This window comes from Tamandua tetradactyla, chromosome 3, assembly GCF_023851605.1.
Source record: "Tamandua tetradactyla isolate mTamTet1 chromosome 3, mTamTet1.pri, whole genome shotgun sequence".
NCBI lineage: Eukaryota > Metazoa > Chordata > Mammalia > Pilosa > Myrmecophagidae > Tamandua > Tamandua tetradactyla.
This window is the reverse complement of record NC_135329.1, coordinates 165,150,170-165,169,620: the sequence shown is the minus strand read 5'-3', so window position 1 is coordinate 165,169,620 and position 19,451 is coordinate 165,150,170. Positions and strand designations below refer to the sequence as shown.

At 37.7% G+C, this 19,451-nt stretch overlaps 1 protein-coding gene across 7 annotated transcripts in view; it reads right to left on the bottom strand.

Annotated features, from left to right (window-relative positions):
- The window catches only part of MYO1B (myosin IB), a 204,468-nt gene that overhangs the window by 46,270 nt on the left and 138,747 nt on the right, over positions 1–19,451 (bottom strand). For all 7 annotated transcript variants that reach the window (XM_077154500.1, XM_077154501.1, XM_077154502.1 and 4 more), the window contains exons 8-13: positions 12,309–12,407; positions 10,998–11,101; positions 9,438–9,585; positions 9,060–9,178; positions 2,229–2,315; positions 1,504–1,569 (exon numbers count right to left, since the gene is read on the bottom strand). In XM_077154500.1, coding sequence (XP_077010615.1) covers positions 1,504–1,569; positions 2,229–2,315; positions 9,060–9,178; positions 9,438–9,585; positions 10,998–11,101; positions 12,309–12,407 — 623 coding nt within the window. The remainder of the gene's footprint in view (positions 1–1,503; positions 1,570–2,228; positions 2,316–9,059; positions 9,179–9,437; positions 9,586–10,997; positions 11,102–12,308; positions 12,408–19,451) is intronic.

The window sequence follows — 19,451 nt, the reverse complement described above, 5'->3', positions numbered from 1 at the left end:
TGCTAAAGAGGCACAAGGATAAGCAGACATTGTGCTCAAGAGCAGAGCTCCCAGGGCACTATGGGAGACAGGAGCCCACAGTGCCCCTGATGCTGCTGCAGGCACAGAGACCTGGGAAGGCTCCCAGGCCAGTCTGGAGGCTGGAGTGATTACAATGGGGGAGAATCAGGCCGAGTCAGACTCATCACAGCATTTAAAATGTTTCTTATTTCCACATATTGGGAGCCCTGCAAGTTTGGGGAGAGGGGTGAGGAAATTGCCCTGGCCTCAACCCCCGTTAAAAAGAAAACAAACAAATGAAAATATTAGGAACTCTGGGGTTTAGGGGCTGCACCCACCACTTAATAGCCATGGAACCTTAGGGGGAATATTTGACCCCTGGAAGCCTCACTTCATCTGTAAAATGGGAATAAAAACAGTGACTTCAGGGGATTGTTGTGAAAGTTAAATGAGAAAATACACACAACACTTACCACATTGCTTACATATCCTCAGCCTTCAATAACTGTTCACCACTAATACTGAACAAGATCAAGCAGGGAGATGGTACTGCCACAAACAATGAAAGGCATATTTTTAAAAAGGGATGGATTAGAAAGAGGTTTAGCTGAAAGGAATGGTCTGGAACTGAGATGAAGGCTAATTTGAAGAGCTTCAACCTTAGGCAGCTGAAGTTTTTTCCTGTAGTTCTGTGAATCTGATTTTTGGGAACATGTAAATTCTGTGGGTGGCCATTCTGTGCAGAGCCTGTTACTTAAAGGAACTCAGGGATCATTAAGTATTGGAGAGGAGGTAGCAGAATTAAGAAAGGAGGAGCCTGATGACTCATTATTTTCCTGAACCGGACTAAAACACCATTCCTAACACCAAAACTAAGTTTTTTAAAGGGTCCTTAAAATGGCTTCTAAATGTCAAAGTTAAAAGGGGATAAACAGAAAATTCTAAGTATATAACTATTAAATATTTATTTTTAGCAGGCACAGAGCCTTTAAAAAAATCTCCTTGTAAAATTTAGCAGAAATGATTGCAACCTTCACAGCAGAATTCATGATGCAAGATGAATGAATGAGCCTTGGAGGGGACCCTAAACATCCACTCAGATGCTCCCTCCCTGAGTCCTGGAGAGGGGAGGTGGCCAGCGCTGGCTGGCTCCAGACCAGTGCCCCATTCCTGGTTTTTTAATGGCACTGACCACCCTCAAACAACCTGCAAAGGAATGAACAGCATGTAGATATAAGGTCCATGCAGCTTATTAGAACTTTCACAGTAAGCCTTTTCAAACTGCAATATCAAGAGTCAAGCACTCATGCAAGAAGTTCTTTCTAAATGACACTCTTTGTCTCTGAAACGCTGACTCTTGGGACTTAAAACACATTCATACACAATCAAATTTCATTACATCTGCACAAAAGTTACATCTGATAATTTTTTTCTATAGACTATAAGGTTCAATTTCCAAGAGTTTCACTTTAATAAAGGTGTTACAAAATTCAAAAATCTTACCTCAAAAATTTCAAAGCCATAAATGTCCAAAACTCCCATGACCTTCTTTCTCACTTTCGTTTGGGCCTTAAAAAAAAGTTTCAAATTAACTGACAGATTTAGGCATAAAATACTGTATTAAAAACAAAGCATACTAAAAAAAAAATTAAAAACAAAGCATACTGAGGAAATAGACATACTATTACAAACTAATTGTGTTTCTTTACTAGAAGAATAACTTAAAGTTGTTTTGTTTTTTTTTTTAATTTATGAGATGGGATATTGGGGTATGGAATCTCCCAGAAATTTTAGTGAGCGATTTTAAGAAGGCATTAGTGGGGCTTAGTTATTAAAAAATGATCACTGAATCTTACACAGTTAGGGCCTTTCAAAATCACCTAGCCCAGTATCCCTATTTTATTGAAAAAAAATATTGGTACTAGAGAGGTAAAGGGACTTTACAACCAAATGCATACAGTTGGTTAACAGATAGTCAGAACCAGGGGCTGGGATGTCTTCAAAGAGCGTTTAACTATTCACTGACAAGATTTGTTGCAACATACCTGGCAAAATGAAATAAAATCCCTGACAAATTTCAATCTAATGTGAGGCAAATACTTTTAAAGAACGGTATTTATAAATGATAATCAATTTTCTGATTATAAAACTAAATTCTCTTTAACTTAATGTTCATCCATGAATACCACATATTGCAACCAATTTACTTGGTAATAGAGAATCAGTACCTTGATGCTTTCATTGATTCGATTTACCAGCCATGAGAACAACCTGCTGTAGAGGTTTTTAGCCAGAGCATCACGAGCATAATAAGCCTATTAGAAAGAAAAAGAAAAACTTCAACACCATAATTATCACAATGCTTAATTTCAATGAAATTATGTCAGACGCTTTAGAAAATACTGAAAATGCTTTTATTTCAAATTTCTTTTCAGAATCAGTTTTTACTACACGCTGAAATAGTCAAGACCTTAAGAGAAATGGGCAAACTGTTTATACCCAGTTATAATTTTTCAGATCCCAGGAAACTAATTTTAAATAATGCAAACGTTTTCTCCATGAGGATATCTGTCTCAGTGTTACGGAACAGAGAAAAATCAGAAACAATTTAATGGCAATTTACAATAGGGTAATAATAAAATAAATACCCACTGAAAGGGAAGTTGTACAGTCATCATAGAATGATGATTACAAAATGGAGGTAATGACATGGAAAATGATTATGTGAACGTAAAAAATTATATAGTTATTACTATGACAATTACTTTTTTTAAAGTAAAGGAAACTGAAAGGAAATACATTAAATGGCTTGAGTGACTAAAAAAATCAACAATGAATTTTTATAACATATAATAAAAGTCTTTTATTTGCTTACTTATTTATTCACTTTTAAAGCTGTACAGAACCACTGACAAGGTAGAGGGGAAGACATATGTATCTCGATGACTTTGACTTAGGATCCAAAGGCTGGAGAAAGTTAGGTTTGCTGGGGAAAACCTAAGAGCCCTCAAGTGGGGCGGATGCACAAAGTATACAGCAAGTAACTACTAATTCTCGAGATGGTTTACACGAGCCCTCCTGGGGTAGCCTGGAGAGGGATGTCAGCAGCTAAGAAGGAACTGGCCTCAGCAGGGAACAGACAGAGGTTTTGCTGCTGCTTTAACACTTTGGTCATATCTGTGTATTTGGTTGCTTATAAGCAGAAAATCGGGTATTACTGTTAGAGTACAGCATAACATTCTTATTTTATAAAGAGCACAACTTGTGGGATTATGCTGAAATTCTTTTACCACATATATTTTAATGAAGTGTAACAAATTTAATGACACACTCACTTTCCTGGCAATACATCACAGCTAAAAAAAAGAGCCCCCTTTTCCCCGTATCTGACACCCAAACCTTTTTCCCAAAGTCTTGACAGCTACTCTAATCAGGGTTGGAAAATACATCATAAAGTTAGCAAAGAGTAAAATGTTACTATACAATTATGCATTTTAACAGGAGGTCATTGATTTCATACTAGAAAAATGCATGTAGAATGCTGAAACATAGAAAGAAACCAAAATAGAATGCTTTACATACTCTTTCTCTTACACCTATCTCCTCCTTTTTCCTTTCTTGAACAGGTACTCAGAACAGTACCAGTACATAATACATCTATAGATATAGCTATATAACGATTTTTGAAGTATCCTTTCCCTCTACAGCTACCTCATGGACTTAAATAATTCTTTCTTAATCTTTTCCCCTTTCTTCTTATAAATTTAAGTTATCTCAAAACACCACATATATGTACATAGATCCTTTTTCATCTTCATGTTTTTAAAATTTTTAGTTGTGTGCTATCTGCTTCCAACGAATCACCACTTCAGTATGCAATTGAATTAACAGTAACAACTTATTCTGGTAAACTGTGTTAATTTTTTTAAAGTGTATTCACAGCCAATATTAACCTTCTTTGTTTCTTTCCAACAAATATTTCTTTCAGGGGTTGCAAAGCCAAATGCTTCCAGGGACTCCTGGATAAAATTAATGCAAAGTATTGAGACCTGTAGGGGCTGGAGTATGCATTTCAGATAAAAGGTACTCAAAATTCAAAACTAAAACAAAACACAAATAAACAAAACAAACCTTTAGCCACATAAAGCATGCCCATTGAGCTACACTGGCCCTGGGGCTGCCAATTTGTCACCCTTGACTTCTTAAGCCTGGTTTATTATAGCACTTAAGCTTCACAATAATATCCTATAAAGCAGTAAGAGCAGGACTTTTATTTCCATTTAAGAATCCCTAACAAGGTGTTCACAGAAATGAGGGAAGGCACCAAGGGCCACCAATCCCCACCTCTGATTCAAAGCACACCATGAGAAGACTATACATTTCTGAAGGGTGAAGCTCCCTGAGGAAAAACCCAGGTAGGGGAATAAGCTTCAGAGACAAGTGGTAGCAGATGGAACTTGCTAGGCAAGGTGGAGATACACGAGATGCTTTGGACATGGTGCTGGGGAGACCAAACTAACACAATCAGAGGAGGGTGGGGAACTGCAGGAGAAAAAGAAGCTCAAGAAAGGAGAGTCAAGGCTCACGTAATCAAGGACGTCTTTCTGGATGAAGTGTAATTAGGAGAGGATAATTTCGACAGGCAGAAGGAAAGAACCAAAAGGCATGCGAGTGTGAGGGGCAAACAACAGAAAAGGCACCACGTAAAAATAAGTATGACATTTAGAAAACGAACAGGGAATAAGTTCAGAAAAGCCTGAGGTCAGATTACAGTGGGCCTGGCAAGCGAGGTAGAAAGTATGCAGTAGAAGCTGGCTGATAAACTCTGCCTTGAGTCTCCCTTATTTCAATATTAGCATCGTATCTGGAGAAGGATCTAAATACCTTGGGGAAAATCAAGCATGGGGCGATAAAGGTGATACTGGGCCCAAGAACTGAAACTATGAGGAAAAGTTAACATAAGAAATCACTTTTCACTGAAATCAAAACCCTCCAATCAATAAGATAAGATCAGTAAAACCAGATATTCTGAACACTAACTACATTTTTTAAAAATAATCTTTAATAAGGAGCTAAATATTGAAGATTGCAAACCAAATTCTTCTATGCCAAAAAAAGCAGAAAAATTGTACCCAGTGATGCAAATGAGCTTATAAAGTAAGAGGCAAGTGGGCCCGATTTCTGTAGAAGATAATTGAAAACCAAGAGTAAAACACATAATAAAAAAAGAAGAAAGTATGTGGGTATTCCTAAACGCAGTGCTTTCATTGCATCACTATATCCTTTACCACTGGGCACTGAAAACATTCAGGCTCCGTGTGACCTTCAAGACAGTGATGTCAAAGTGTGGTCCTCAGACCAGCAACATTAGCATCACTTCTGAATCTGCTAGAAACGCACATTCCTCAGCCCTTCCCCAAGCAACAGAATCAAACACTCTGGAGGTGAGACCTGCAAACTGGGTATTTAAGAAGCCCTCCTGGTGCTTCTGATGCACACTCAAGTTTGAGAACACTGCTGCAGACCTCCCACTCTCTGACTCCAAACTTAATCTTTCTAGCCACATTCTTCCAAATACCCTTCACATATCCTAAGCCGTAGCCAAGCTTGATCCATCATTTCCTTTATATATATTCCAAATCTGGGCTTCCTGTCTCTTAATTTAAAAATGCCCTTTTCCACATTCTTTTTCTAAATCTTTCAGATCTGGCTCAGAAACCATCCTCTTGATGAAGTATTCCTTAATACCTGGTTCTCAACAAAATTTTCTCGAGTAAGACATGGACCATCTTGAGAAGGTCATGGACCACCTGACCGTGGAGGAGTCAAGTCAGACAGATGTGATGATTAAAGCAGTAATTTAGGAGGAAGAACAAATAGTTACAGTGAGAAAAGGCTTGCTACAAATCAGATTTACACATACATAAAGTTATATTTTACTTTAGCTAAAAAAATAACTGATCTAAAATAAGAAACCAAAGTTCAAAGAAAACAAAGACATACAGACATTCTCGGCTTAGTAGGAAAGACCTACTTCAGACCAGCAGAGAGGAAGCTTAACTCTAGCCTATGTCTTACACATGCTTAGGGCCAATTACAAGGAGCATGAAACAAGAAAGTACAGTTGGATAAACAAAGTAGTGCCAACTGGGAAAAGTTGTGAATTAGTTACTTAATTCTAGCCCAGATTAGCCATTGACAGGTGTGAAAATGGTCAAACCACAGAACAAAGGGTTCAGGTTGAAAGACGCTGCCAGGGTGCCCATCCATCCACCCATTTATTTAACTTAAACCAAAGGAGGAATGGAGTGGTTACTGAATGGTTTTGAGGAAGTAAGCAATTCAGATTTGTGTCTTAGAGTGACTCTGATAGCCACAGTGTAGAAGACACAGGGAGAACAATATGAAAACGGGAGGCCAATCAGGCCATTTGAGAGGCATCAAGGGCCTCATCAGTGGAGAGGTAGAGAGAAGGTACGAAGGAGAGATGTAAAGGGCATAGAAATGACTTGGTCACTGACTGGCTGTCTAGGGAGGAAATAGGAGAGGTTGAGGACGATTTTCAAGTTTCCAGGATGAAAAAATGAGACAAATACTCGAACATCTTTATTTCCTAAGTGAGACAAGTTGAACCTCGGAGAAGTTCTGTGACCAGCCAAGATGATAATACTTTGTATCTGCCAGAGCTGTCCCCAAGTCACCTGACATCTGGTCCACTGTTCTCCCTCTATGCCATGGATAACTTACCTTCTCCCAGCTTAGCTCCCTCACGCCAAAACAAAGGTGATAGTCCCCCTGCTTACCACAAAGATCTTTAGAAGGATCAAATGTATAACAAACATAGCAATCACTATAGGAAAAAAACTATATTGAAAGCAACAGGACAATGAGATATTCCTAGGATAACAAGGAGAGGAGAACAATCTTAGTCTAGCTGGGCTAGAATATTATGCTCACAAGAAGGACATGCTTACTTAACTACAATGCTGCAAGAGAAAAATAAAAATTTATTTAGAGTATTTGTTACGGAGTAGTCTAAAACCCTTCATGTTTGAAAACCTCTTTTCTCTCAGCTTCCCAAACCACACTCTCTTGGTTCTTCTCAACCCAGTGGGGATGTGTTGGTCTCTACCATGGGTTCTTCCTCCTCAGCTCATAGTTCTGTCCTGGATTTCTTTACTACCCATATTGTCTCTTTGAGCAATTTCATCCGATACAATGACTTTGAATACCACCTATATCTTCTCTCCAGGCTCACATTTCCAGTTCAGATCTGGATTCACCCACCACCGCCCATCTGCCATCTCTATTTGATTGTCTAGGAGGTATTTTACTATGGCCACACAGATCACATTATCCAGCTCCTACCCCAAAACATGTTTTCTCCCTAGTCTTCCTCATCCCAGGAAACACCCCAGTTACCCAAGTCAAAAATCCCAGTGTCATCTTTGACTTCTCTTTTCCTCACAATACACTCAATCCATCAAAATATCCTGTCAGTTCCTCCCTAAAATAAATCCTCCTCTCCTTCATATGAACACCCTCTTCCAAACCACATCGCATCTGTCTCTCTGCTTCTGTGCTTGCCTCTTTACAACCCAGTCACCACACAGCAGCCTAAATAATCCTTGAAAAGGATCAGATCACATCACTCCCCCTTTATCACATTACTTGTGATTTATTTCTTCATCACTATGCTTCAGATTGCTTCATTTATGCATTTAAGTTAAATTTAGCCTCAGGTGGGCCTGGGTGATGCTCAGCAATCCTATAATCCATCCACTCCCCCATATTATCCTTTCACAGCTTCCTTCTCTCCATAAAACTCCAATGCCTTGACTTGTCCTTTTTACCCATTACTTGTAGACTTCCTCTCTTCCCATTCTCTCTCAAATCCATTAACACCAGGCTTTGTCTGCATCACTAGACCAAAACGGCTCTCGTCAAGGAAGGTCACCAGTGTTCTTGAAATCACTAAATCTAATGGTCAATTTCCAGCTCTCATCTTTCTTGACCTATCAATGTTTAACTGAGCTTCTCTTACTCTTTCTTCTCTTTGCCTCTGAGATACTCTTTTGGTTTTCTCCTCTTAAATCAACTTCTCAAATTACCTCCTTCTCTATCTCCTTTGCTGGTGCCTTCTTATTTTCCCCCTCTAAATGTTGGGACTTCCTCAGGCTCAGTTAGCAGACCTCTGCCTTCTCTGGCCACACTCCTTCCCTAAGTCATCACAACAGCTTCATGGCTTTTAATACCAGCTGTATGCTGTCAAGTAGCAATTCTATATCTCCAAACAAGACTCCCTGAACTCCAGAATCAGACACCCTCCTCAACATCTCCACTTGGATTCTAATTTGCATCTCAGACTGACTGCACACAAACTGGCTTCTCCCACTGTCTTAATCCAAATTGGGAGTTGGTAACTCCATTCCCAGTTGCTTGTGCCAAAATGGTGGAGTTGTTCTTGACTCTTCTTTTTCTCTCATATCACATACTCAAGCCATCAGCAAATCCTGTTGCTTCTACCGTCAGAATATATTTAGAATCTGACCACTTCTGACTGCTGCCACAGCTAGCCCAGGATCTGAGTCGCCATCATCTCTCGCCTGGGTAAGGGCACATCTCCTTGCAGCCCCTCCGCTTTTATACCCTCCTCCCTGAAGTCTCTTCTCATACCACAGCCAGGTGCCCCTTTGAAATACAAGTCAAATAATGTCACCCCCCCACACACACTTGGCCCCTCTCTACAACATTATTGATCTCCCTTTTTATGATCTACTTTTTCTGGTCCACTGCACTTACCACCTGCTAAATTGCTATATCGTTTACTCATTTATTATGTCTATTGTTTATAGGCTGCCATCCCCATTCCGCCCTGTTCCCCTCACCATCATTTTAAGCGCCCAGAGGCAGGAATCTTTATCCGCAGTTTCCTTCTGCGTCTGGAATACAGCATGCAAATTAAGAAAATAGCATGCAAATTATATTTTTTGTTTTCATTTATAGAAAAATAGCATAGACTTTTAAAAAAACCTCCTTCTGGATTATATCTCACCCACCTGAGCCACATTCAGTGTAGTTGAAACTTTCTCCTGCTTGGCCTCAACCGTCCGGAAACTGAATGCTCGCTCTAGTACAGGCTGATCGATGCCAGTCAACTCACAGATTTCTTTTAACTCTGGTGAGGGGTGGAAGGACACACACACAAAATCAGGGCCCATGTTGTTCTACCAATTTGTTTTATGATAGTCGCATTCAAACGAAATATATAAAATGCATGCATCAAAAGAGTTAAAACTTGGCCACTATTATATTTCTATTCAAAAACTAGAAAGCTTTTTCAAATCAACGAAAGCAAAAGTTTATTTTCTAGTTTAAGAACTGGGCAGAAGTTCAAAGCAAGTATACTAAACTAAGTTGATTCTCCACTGACATACCATTTTTATCTTTGATTTTGCTTTCATCTAAACCATTCACTCGAGAGTCAGGCTTGAACTCGATGTTCCCCAGTTTCAATACTGTTGCCACGACCTCTAAGATAGACTCAGCCTCATGATCAGGAAAGCCCACGATCTGCATGGCATTCTAGGAAAGCAAAAAGACACTGTCATTTACTGCTGTTCCTTCATTTTGTAAATGGGTCATATTACCAATTTATTTCTGGGAAAAAAAAAGACAATTTTCATAAAGGTAAACCTGTTAACAGACCTGGCAGTACCAATATGGGGTTAAATCTTGTTCAGTGATTTCAAACTATGATCCAAGGAGCCCTAGGGGTACCTCCCATGCTGTAGCAAGAAGGCAACATTCAGGGAAAACCGAGGGAGAAGAGGAGGCTAGGGCTGAGCTCTGGGTTGCTTCCCCCAGTTTGACCACAACAGCTCAGTTTGTATATGTTATTTTTATACTGGGTTTCTGCTGCTAAAAACAAAAACTTTCACAACTCCCCTACAAAGAAAACCTCATTTCTTTTATATAAAAGGAAATTAATATTTTAGGTTTGCAGAGGTGAAGTGCTTAGGTGAAGGCACTAGGCCTCCAAGGGGCATTCATTCATCCATAAAATTTATCGAGTGTCAACTATGTGCCAGGCAAAATGGTTACAGAGTTGTTCTTCAACTCGAGTCTTAAACGAAATCATGTTCAGATACCCGCAGACAACTGCTTCTGTAATGAGGATGTTTATACAGTCTGTGAAAATGACATCCTCTGAAAGGTTCTTTCTTTTTAAGAAGTATTTGGTTTGTTCCCTCTTTTTAGTGGCTAGGCTATGTAGTACTGGAACCAATGAAAGTTTTTTTGTCCCGGAAAATTTCAAACATATACAAGAACACGGAAAGAAGCCCCCAAATCGCTTTTATTCACCCTCAACACAATGAATTGATGCCAATCTTGTTTTATTTCTGTACTGACCTACTGCCCCTCCCTACCACCGCTGCTGTCTCATTTGGAAGCATGTCCCAGTTACCATGTCATGTCATAATAGGAGTACTTTTGAAAGTGTCATATCAACCCTAAATAGAGTATTATTTTAAATCATTTCTTTTTTAATGAGCATGGGATGCTAATCATTCTGATTTGTACATGATAATTCTAAAATGGTACTAAAATATGGCTTTCTGTGTCACAAGCAGTATGGATTTAAATGATCCCAAGCAGTTTTCACACTTAGAAATTAAGTACTGTACTTTGGCTATGAATTCATTTGGAATTTCAATACAGTATTAAAAGAGTCAAACCCCAGGAAAATTTAATACAAATGCTCCATTTGATAAGAGGTAAAAACATGTGCTCTGGTAAAGCATAGCTTTTACAAGATAGTATGATTTTAGAGCTACTAAATACAATCAAGCCAATAAAAATACAATAAATTCTTGCACAATTATAAATCCTTTGGGAGAGGGAGTTATACTTTAAAGAAAACTCAGAATTACTACCAATTCCAGTTGAGCAATATTATGCCCATTTTAAAGTGCAATAAAAGCATTGCATCTTACCCTAACGGTTCTGAAATTTGCAGCATCATCCATTCCATTAACTTTGGCAGAGTCCAGACTCAAGTAGTTATATCTGCTGACATCCCGCTTCAGTTTAAGCTTATCTATTGAATCACATGCACAAATGATGAGTTGCTTCAATAAATTCAATCATCTTTCTTATCTCTTGCCTTTAACTCTTTAGACAAAACAACTTTCATATTATGTACAGAATTAACAGAACAAAAATTGATATTCAAATATCAAAAAAAGCATTTTTCAAAAAAAAAATCACCATTATTACCTCTGTACATATTTCAAACTCTGCTTTTTTACATTTATTCTTATTGGGTAGGGCACTTCCCGTATTTTTATAATACAAAATATTTCCAGTGTACTATTTCATTATAACATTTGATGTCTGCCCAGCAATTCCCCCACAAACGGACATTGGTGCTGTCTCCAGCTTCTAATAATAACCACAGGGCAGCAATAAATTTCTTTATAATTAATATTTTTTTGGATTCTCTTGAATTGTTTCATTGGGATAGATTCTTAAAAGCACAGTGATGGACTGAAAGTCTCTGATAATCCTGCAATCCTTATTTTGGCTTGCTAATTAGTGGCCCAGGAAAAGGTCCTCATTTTGAGTGATACCCACAACTTCTAAGTAGATCAGTTCCTGACAATTCTTCCAGCTTTATCCTTTGTAATAACTTTTACTAATATATGTATACGGATACCTCACTGCTCTTCTAATTTTCATTTCTCGATTATTAGTTAGGCTGAATATTCCCCCAAGTGGTGTTGATTTTCCATACCGTTTCCTATTTGAACTCTTCTTTCAAAACTTGACTATTGGCTATTAGATACTATATTTACAAGCTTATATTAATTCCCGAAAATATGTAAGGGCCAAATTTTTAGCAATTGTATCAGTTCCAAATGTCTTCCCCAAGATTTTTAAATCCTCCTTTAGCAATTTGCTTTTATATCATTGTAGTAACCTATTGCTCCCTGCCAATTTGCTTTCCAAGTGGAATACTGATGTGCATCTTTTAAGAAAAATTTATCATTAAAGTTTCCCCCAATTAAGCCAATATTTAGCTTAATGTAGCCCATCTGAGATGTACGTTACAGAATCTAGTGAGGTACAAGGATATCAAACAAATGCTAGGAGGGGATGGGAGAGGGAAGTTGAGAAGAACAAACACTTTAATCAGAGTCACTGAAAAGTCTTAAGGATAAATCCACATAGGCCACTTTTAAAGGAAAGGCTTTGGAAAATACTTTTATGACAATAAAAATTAAAACATGGAAACAGAGACTTACTGAGAAGCTCTTCTGAGGCACCAGAGAGCAGCTGATAGAACACATGAAAGTTTCTTTCACCTCTTGGCTGCTTAACAACACGAGACTTCTCTAAAAGATCTAAAAAGGAAAATAAGCAAATGTAGTAGAGTATTTCACATTCAAATCCACCATGTTTGTTTTTTGCCTTCCCCTTCTTTTTCATTTTCTATTTCATCTTAATAAAATCAGAAACAAATTAAATTTTCAGTTCTACTTTCAGAAAGTGCAACTCTAAAATCACCAAATTATACAAACTAGATTCTTTATAAACTGTGAATATGCAAAAAATGCACATTCAACAAATTGATTAAAGACATTAATAGTTTTTTTAAACATTATTTTCCAGTATATACATATTTGAATTTTAACATTTGTTCCCCCTATTATTTATTTTTAATCCTTATGTTTTACTCATCTGTCCATACTGTAGATAAAAGGAGCATAAGATACAAGGTTTTCACAATCACACAGTCACTTTGCAAAAGCTATATCATTATAGAATCATCTTAAAGAAACATGGCTACTGGAACACAGCTCTACAGTTTCAGGCATGTCCCTCTAGCCCAATACATCTTAATCTAAAAAGGGGATATCTATATAAGGTGTAAGAATAACCTCCAGGATAACCTCTCGACATTGTTTGAAATCTCTCAGCCACCTACTATTTTGTGTCATTTCTCTCTTCCTTCTTTTGGTCGAGAAGGTTTTCTCAATCCCTTGATGGTGAATCCCAGCTCATTCTAGGATTTCTGCCCCACATTGCCTGGGAGGTTTACACCCCTGGGAGTCATGTCCCATGGAGAGAGGGGGAGGGCAGTGAGTTTGCTTGCCGTGTTAGCTGAGAGAGAGATAGGCCATATCTGAACAACAAAAGAGGTTCTCTGGGGGTGACTCTTAGGCCTAATTTTAAGTAGGCGTAGCCGATCCTTTGCAGGGATAAGTTTCATATGAACAACCCCCAAGATTGAGGGCTCAGCCTATTGATTTGGTTGTCCCCACTGCTTGCAAGAATATCAGGAGTTCTGTAAACAGGGAAGTTGAATTTTATACCTTTCTCACCATTCCCCCAAGGGGACTTTGCAAAAACGTTTTTATTCACTGTTTTAAAAAATTTTTCATTGTGAAATATACACAGAAAAGTGATAAATTTCAAAGTACAGCTTAACAACCAGTTATAGACCAAACTTCAAAATATGGCATGGGTTACATACAGTTCCACAATTCTGGGCATTTCCTTCTGGCTGTTCCAATACACTTAGAAACTAAAACAAAATATCTATAGAATAATTCAGTATTCATAATCATTTGTTAAATCCTAACTTCTCTATTACAATTCTTCTCTCTCACTTGATCATTTTCTCAATCTTCAGGGATATTTGGGCAAGGATCATTCTAACTTCTTCCTGTTGAAAGAAGGTGTTGACCTTATTGGTTAGGGGGATGCAACTGACTGATATTCTGGGAAAGATGGGTACCTCAAAGTTTCAGGATTTATCCAGCTTACGAACAATCTGGAGGTTTTAAGTTTCTGAAAATTAAACTTAGCAAGTAAAACTTTTCTAGAATTTTAGGTAGAGTTCTGGGTTTTCTTTAGGATTTTCAGGAAGACTATTGGTTGGGGCTTGGCATACTAGGGTAATTTGTAATATCTGGCTGAAGCTTGCAGTAGACTAACCTCCAGAATGATCTAATCTCTTAACCACTGTCACATTTTTTTGTTAAATTTTTCCCCCTTTTGGTCAAGAAGGCATTCTCAATCCCACAATGCCAGGGCCAGGCTCATCCCTGAGAGTCATGTCTCATGTTTCCAGGCAAACTTACATCCCTTACAGTCGTGCCCCATGTAGAGCGGAGAGTAATGATTTTATCTGCAGAGTTTGGCTTAGAGAAAGTCCACAACTGAAGAACAAGGGATTCTTTGGGGGTGACTCTTAAGCGTGTTTATAAATAGGCTGAGCTTCACTATACAGAAATAAGAGTCAGCCTCAAGATCTAGGGCTTGGGTTATTAAATTGGGAGTTCCCAGTGCTAGAGGGAACATTAGCAATTTCCCAGGTGGGGAAGTTTAATAGTTCCATATTATTTCTCCAGTCCCTCTGGGAACTTTGCAAATATTTTATTATCAGTGCAAAATACTCTCGAATGTATCATGGTATTACATTAAGCTATATAGAATCATCAGATCTCATCCCCTATTCTAGCTTCTAGGTATTTCGTTTGTTTAAATAAGCTGGCTAGACTGGTTAAATTAGACAGTGTACTACAGAAAATTTAAATTTTGAACAAAATAAACATCTCTTCCTATGGCCTCACACAGAAGTTGAAGTTTTAAACTACAGACAATTTCACCCTTTATCCTGATTTACCTTAGTCCCAATCAGATCAGCTTCACTCATATCTCTAAAGTCTGATTTCTTTTTCATCTTCTTTAACAGTTGCTGTATGGAGTAATGCTGATGTTCAGAGCTGTAGAACTCGAACTAAGTCTTAGGTCTCACACAAGTTCCCACAGATCCAGGGAACTACCAAGTTATACACAAGTGTACAGTGTCTCAAAATTTAGAAATAACACTTCAAACTCAGGAGTTAATGTAACTACCTTAAGAGATTACAATCTAGGCTTCTGACTTATATTGTTCTCAAGGTTCATTCATATTGTTGTATGCCTCATGACTTTATTCCTTTTGGTAGCCACACAATATTCCATTGTCTGTATACACCACAGTTCACCCTTCTACTCAGTCAATGGACACTTTGGCCACCACCATCCATTGGCTATCTTGAATAATGTTGCTATAAACATCAGTGCACAAATGTCTATTTGTGTTCCCGCTTTAAGTTCTTCTGAGTATATTCCTCATAATTGGTTTGCCTAATCCTATGGCAACCCTGTATTTAGCTTCCTGTGGATCTGCTACATTCTCCTCCAAAGAGGTTGCACCATTCTCCTCCCCACCAACATTGAAAGGTATACTTCTCTTTCCACATCTTCTCCAGCACTTGTATCTTTCTGTTTATTTATTTATCTAGACTCTGTGGTTTTTGTTGAGATATATTCACATACCATATATTCTATCCAAAGTATACAATATCTCAAGGTATCCACACTTAGTTGTACAATGATCCTCACTCTCAATTTTAGGCAATTTTCATTATTCCCAAGAGAAAAATAACATAAACACAGCCACACATAAAAGAAACCCCAGAGTACCCCATATCCCGTATCCTCCCCCCTCTATTATTAACTCTTTGTACAAATGTCACACATTTGAAGTAGTTCATAGAAAAACTATGACTATAAATATAAAAAATATTTATATTTGTAGTGTTAATCGGTGAGATACATAACTTTAGACAACCTTTTTTGATCATATTTACCTTCAATAGGCACTATTACTTATAATCCCAATAATGAACTACCATTAACCCTATCCATTCCCAAACATTTAATATCAACTTCATTAATAAATCTGTGCTATTAGATAACTGTTTCCCCTTCTCTACCTTCAGCTGATCTCTAGGTCCTCTATACTCACATTTTAAGACTCCTGAGTTTACATTTTCTAAGCAGTTCATATTAGTGAAATTATACAAAATCTATCCTTTCATGTCTGGCTTATTTCACTCAGTATTATGTCTTCGGGGGTTCATCCATGGATCTGCTACATAATATAATATAATATTATTCCATCATATGTATACACCACATTTTGTTTACTCATCTGTTGATGGGTACTTGGACTGTTTCCATCTTTTGGCAATTGTCAGTAATGTTGCTATGAACTTCAGTGTGAAAACGTCTGTTTGTATCACTGTTTTCAGAACTTCTGCTACCGAGTAGTGGAACTGCTGGGTTGTAGGGCAACTCAATATTTAGTTTTCTGAGGAACCGTCAAAATGTCTTTCACAGTGGCTGTGCCATTTTACATCCCCACCAGCAGTGAATAAGTGTTCCATTTTCCCCACATCCCCTCCAACACTTGTGGTTTCCTGATTGTTTAATAGTGGCCATTCTTGCATGTGTGAGATATCTCTTTATGGTTTTGATTTGCATTTCCCTAATAGTGAATGAAGATAAAAATCTTTGCATATACTTTTTAGTCATTTGTATTTCTTCTTCAGAAAAATGTCTATTATATCTTTTGCCCATTTAATAATTAGGTTATTTGTCCTTTTGTTGTTGGGTTGTAGGATTTCTTTATATATATTGGATATCAAACCCTTATTCAATATATGGTTTCCAAATATCTTCTATTGAGTTGGCTAAAGACAATAAGTTTTTACATCAATATTCCCTTGGTTGTATGCAATGGAATATTCAATTCTTCAAAATGCAGCATTACATTTACAGTGTTTCTAAGCAAGGAAATTCAGCCATTCAGTTATGAATCAATTTAATAATTACAATGATAAAAAATAAGTTAACTTCCAGTAGGCCAAGATGGTAGTATAAGACACTCCAGGGTGCCATCCCCCCCATAAGATCTTTGAACAATTAGTAAAAATCAGCAGAGCCGTTCTTCCTGAAAACTTTAAATAAGTAGGTTGATTACAGTAACTAGGTGAGTGCCAAATCAAGAAAACATAGCTTTAGAATCAGAAGAAGTTCGTGATGCCCTTACTGGCCCCTTCCTTACCCCTTCACTAGGAGGGTGTCCAGCCAGCCTGCCCTCCTATTGTGTGCCCCTGGTCCTGTTCCTGAGAGAGCAGAGTAAACCCCTATGTACATGCTGGGGTGCTCCAATATCCTGTGAATCTATCAGGTGGCAGCATGGAAACCTGAACTGGGGAATTCCCTTCTGGCTCTTATTCCCAATACTTGCCCTATCAGCAGAAACAGTTTGCAGACAGCTACAGAAATAAAGAAGTCAAAGTTGTCTGGGGTAAAGAATTACCTAGCTTTAAGTTATACATACAATAGACCACTCTGGAGAGGGAGGAAGTCTATTTCGTAGGGAAAAGAGGAGGCCTTCCAATTCCTGTACTTAAGAGTTCCAAATAAGGCCAGAAGCAAGCACAACACAGCAGCATAAAACACAGGCTTACAAAGGACTGCAAGGACTTGCATTGCACTTTGACCCCAGGCTGATCTTCTCGACAGAAGGGCTAAACACTGAAAAGCACCATCTAATGTATAGCAGAGGCCCCTGCAAGGTGATGCTTCCCTTGGTTGGTTTTTTTTTTTAGATCCCAGCAATCAAGCAAATCACTGTCATATCACTAGCTGGATATCAACCTAAGGAAAAGACAGCTCAGGACTAAATCCCAGAGTGAACACCTTAAAACATTAAAATGCACAGTATGCCACAAAAGATAACAAGACAAACAGGATATGATGGTTCATCTAAAGCAACAAGATGAAAATTCAGAAATCATCAATGAAAAAATCCAGACTTCAGAGATTCCAGACAAAGACTTAAAAAAAATCTCAACATCCTCAGAAGATTAAGGAAAATGCACAGAAAAAAATTAAAGGATATCAGGAAAACAATGAATGAACATATAAGAATCTCATAAAGACATAGAAGTTTTTAAAAGGAACCAAAGAGAAATACTGGCAGTGAAGACTAAGCTAACTGAAATGAAAGCTTTCCTAGAGGGTTTCAACAGCAAACTGGAGGTTGCAGGAAAAAGAATGAGTAAAGGTGAAGATAAGACAATTGAAATGATTCAGGCTGAAAAGTAGAAAGAAAAAAAGAATAAAAAGAAATGAACAGACCCAGAGGAACCTGTGGGGCACCACCAAGCACATCAATATACCCCTTATGGAAGTTCCAGAAGGAAATGAAGAGACAAAGAGGCAGATGGAATAGTCACTGAATACTGGAAGGAAATATCCCCAATTTAACAAAAGACATGAACGTACATATACAAGCACCTTGATGAGCCCCATAAAGGGTAACCACAGAGAACTACAGACACACAGTAACCAAACTGTCGAGGTTCAGGAAAGAGTTTTAAAAATTGCAAGAGAAAAACAACATGTTGTGAACAAAGGAACTCTAATAAGAGGACCAATTTCCATCAGAAACCACAGAAGCAAGAAGGCAGTGGGAAACAGCATCGAAAATGCTGACTGAAAACAACTGCCAACCAATAATTTTATATTTAGTAAAACTCTTTTGAAAATTAGAGAAAGACCAGGACATTCACAGATAAACAAAAGTTGGGGGAGTTTGTCACCATGAAACCTGCCCTACAAGCAATTCTAAGAGGAGTTCTTCAGATGGAAAGACAAGGACATCAGATAATAGATGGAAGCGGAAAACAAACAGCTAAATAAATATCTCTGGAAAACATGACCATATGGGTAGTTATAAATGCTTGTACTATTGTACTGTATTTTTTGGTATGCAACTCCACTTTTTACTTCTTACAGTTTCTAAAATGCAAATACATAAAAAGTAATGATATATCTATGGCTTTGGACATATAATGTATAAAGCTGTAACAAGTATAACAAAAAGGGGGAGAGAGACCGAGGAGTATGGGATATGCTGGTATCAAATCAATGATGATTGTTATAAATTTAAGATGCTAAATTTAAGCCCCCTGGTAACTACACAGAAAATATCTGAAAACCATGCTTTAGGCAATAAAGAACTCAAAAGGAACAATACAAAAATTCAAATAAATATGAAAGTAGGTATTAAGGGAAGAATTGAGAGACAAAAATAGTATAAGACTTATAAAGTTTCTGTAAAATGGCAGAAAAAAGTCCTGCATTATCAGTAGTTATTTTAAATGTAAATGGAGTCAGCTCTGCAGACAAAAGGCAGAGATTAGCAGAATGGATAAAAAAGCATGACCATAGACACAGAAGGACAGATACTGTATGATTTCACTAATATGAACTAACTAGAATATGCAACCTCAGAATCCTAGAATGTAGAGTATAGGATTCCTAAAAAGAAGCAGAAGTTAGAAAAAGGGGAGTGGTAACCTAATATGTTTAGAATGTATAACGAGGTTGAACATAAAATGTTTGGAAATAGATATGGGATGAGGGTAGCTCATTAGAGGGAATATAAGGAATAGTGGTGTATTGTAGGTGATTCTGTTTGAAAGGGGTTGCTTACAATCATGTACGTCACCGATTAACAATATAAATTTAAATAAGTA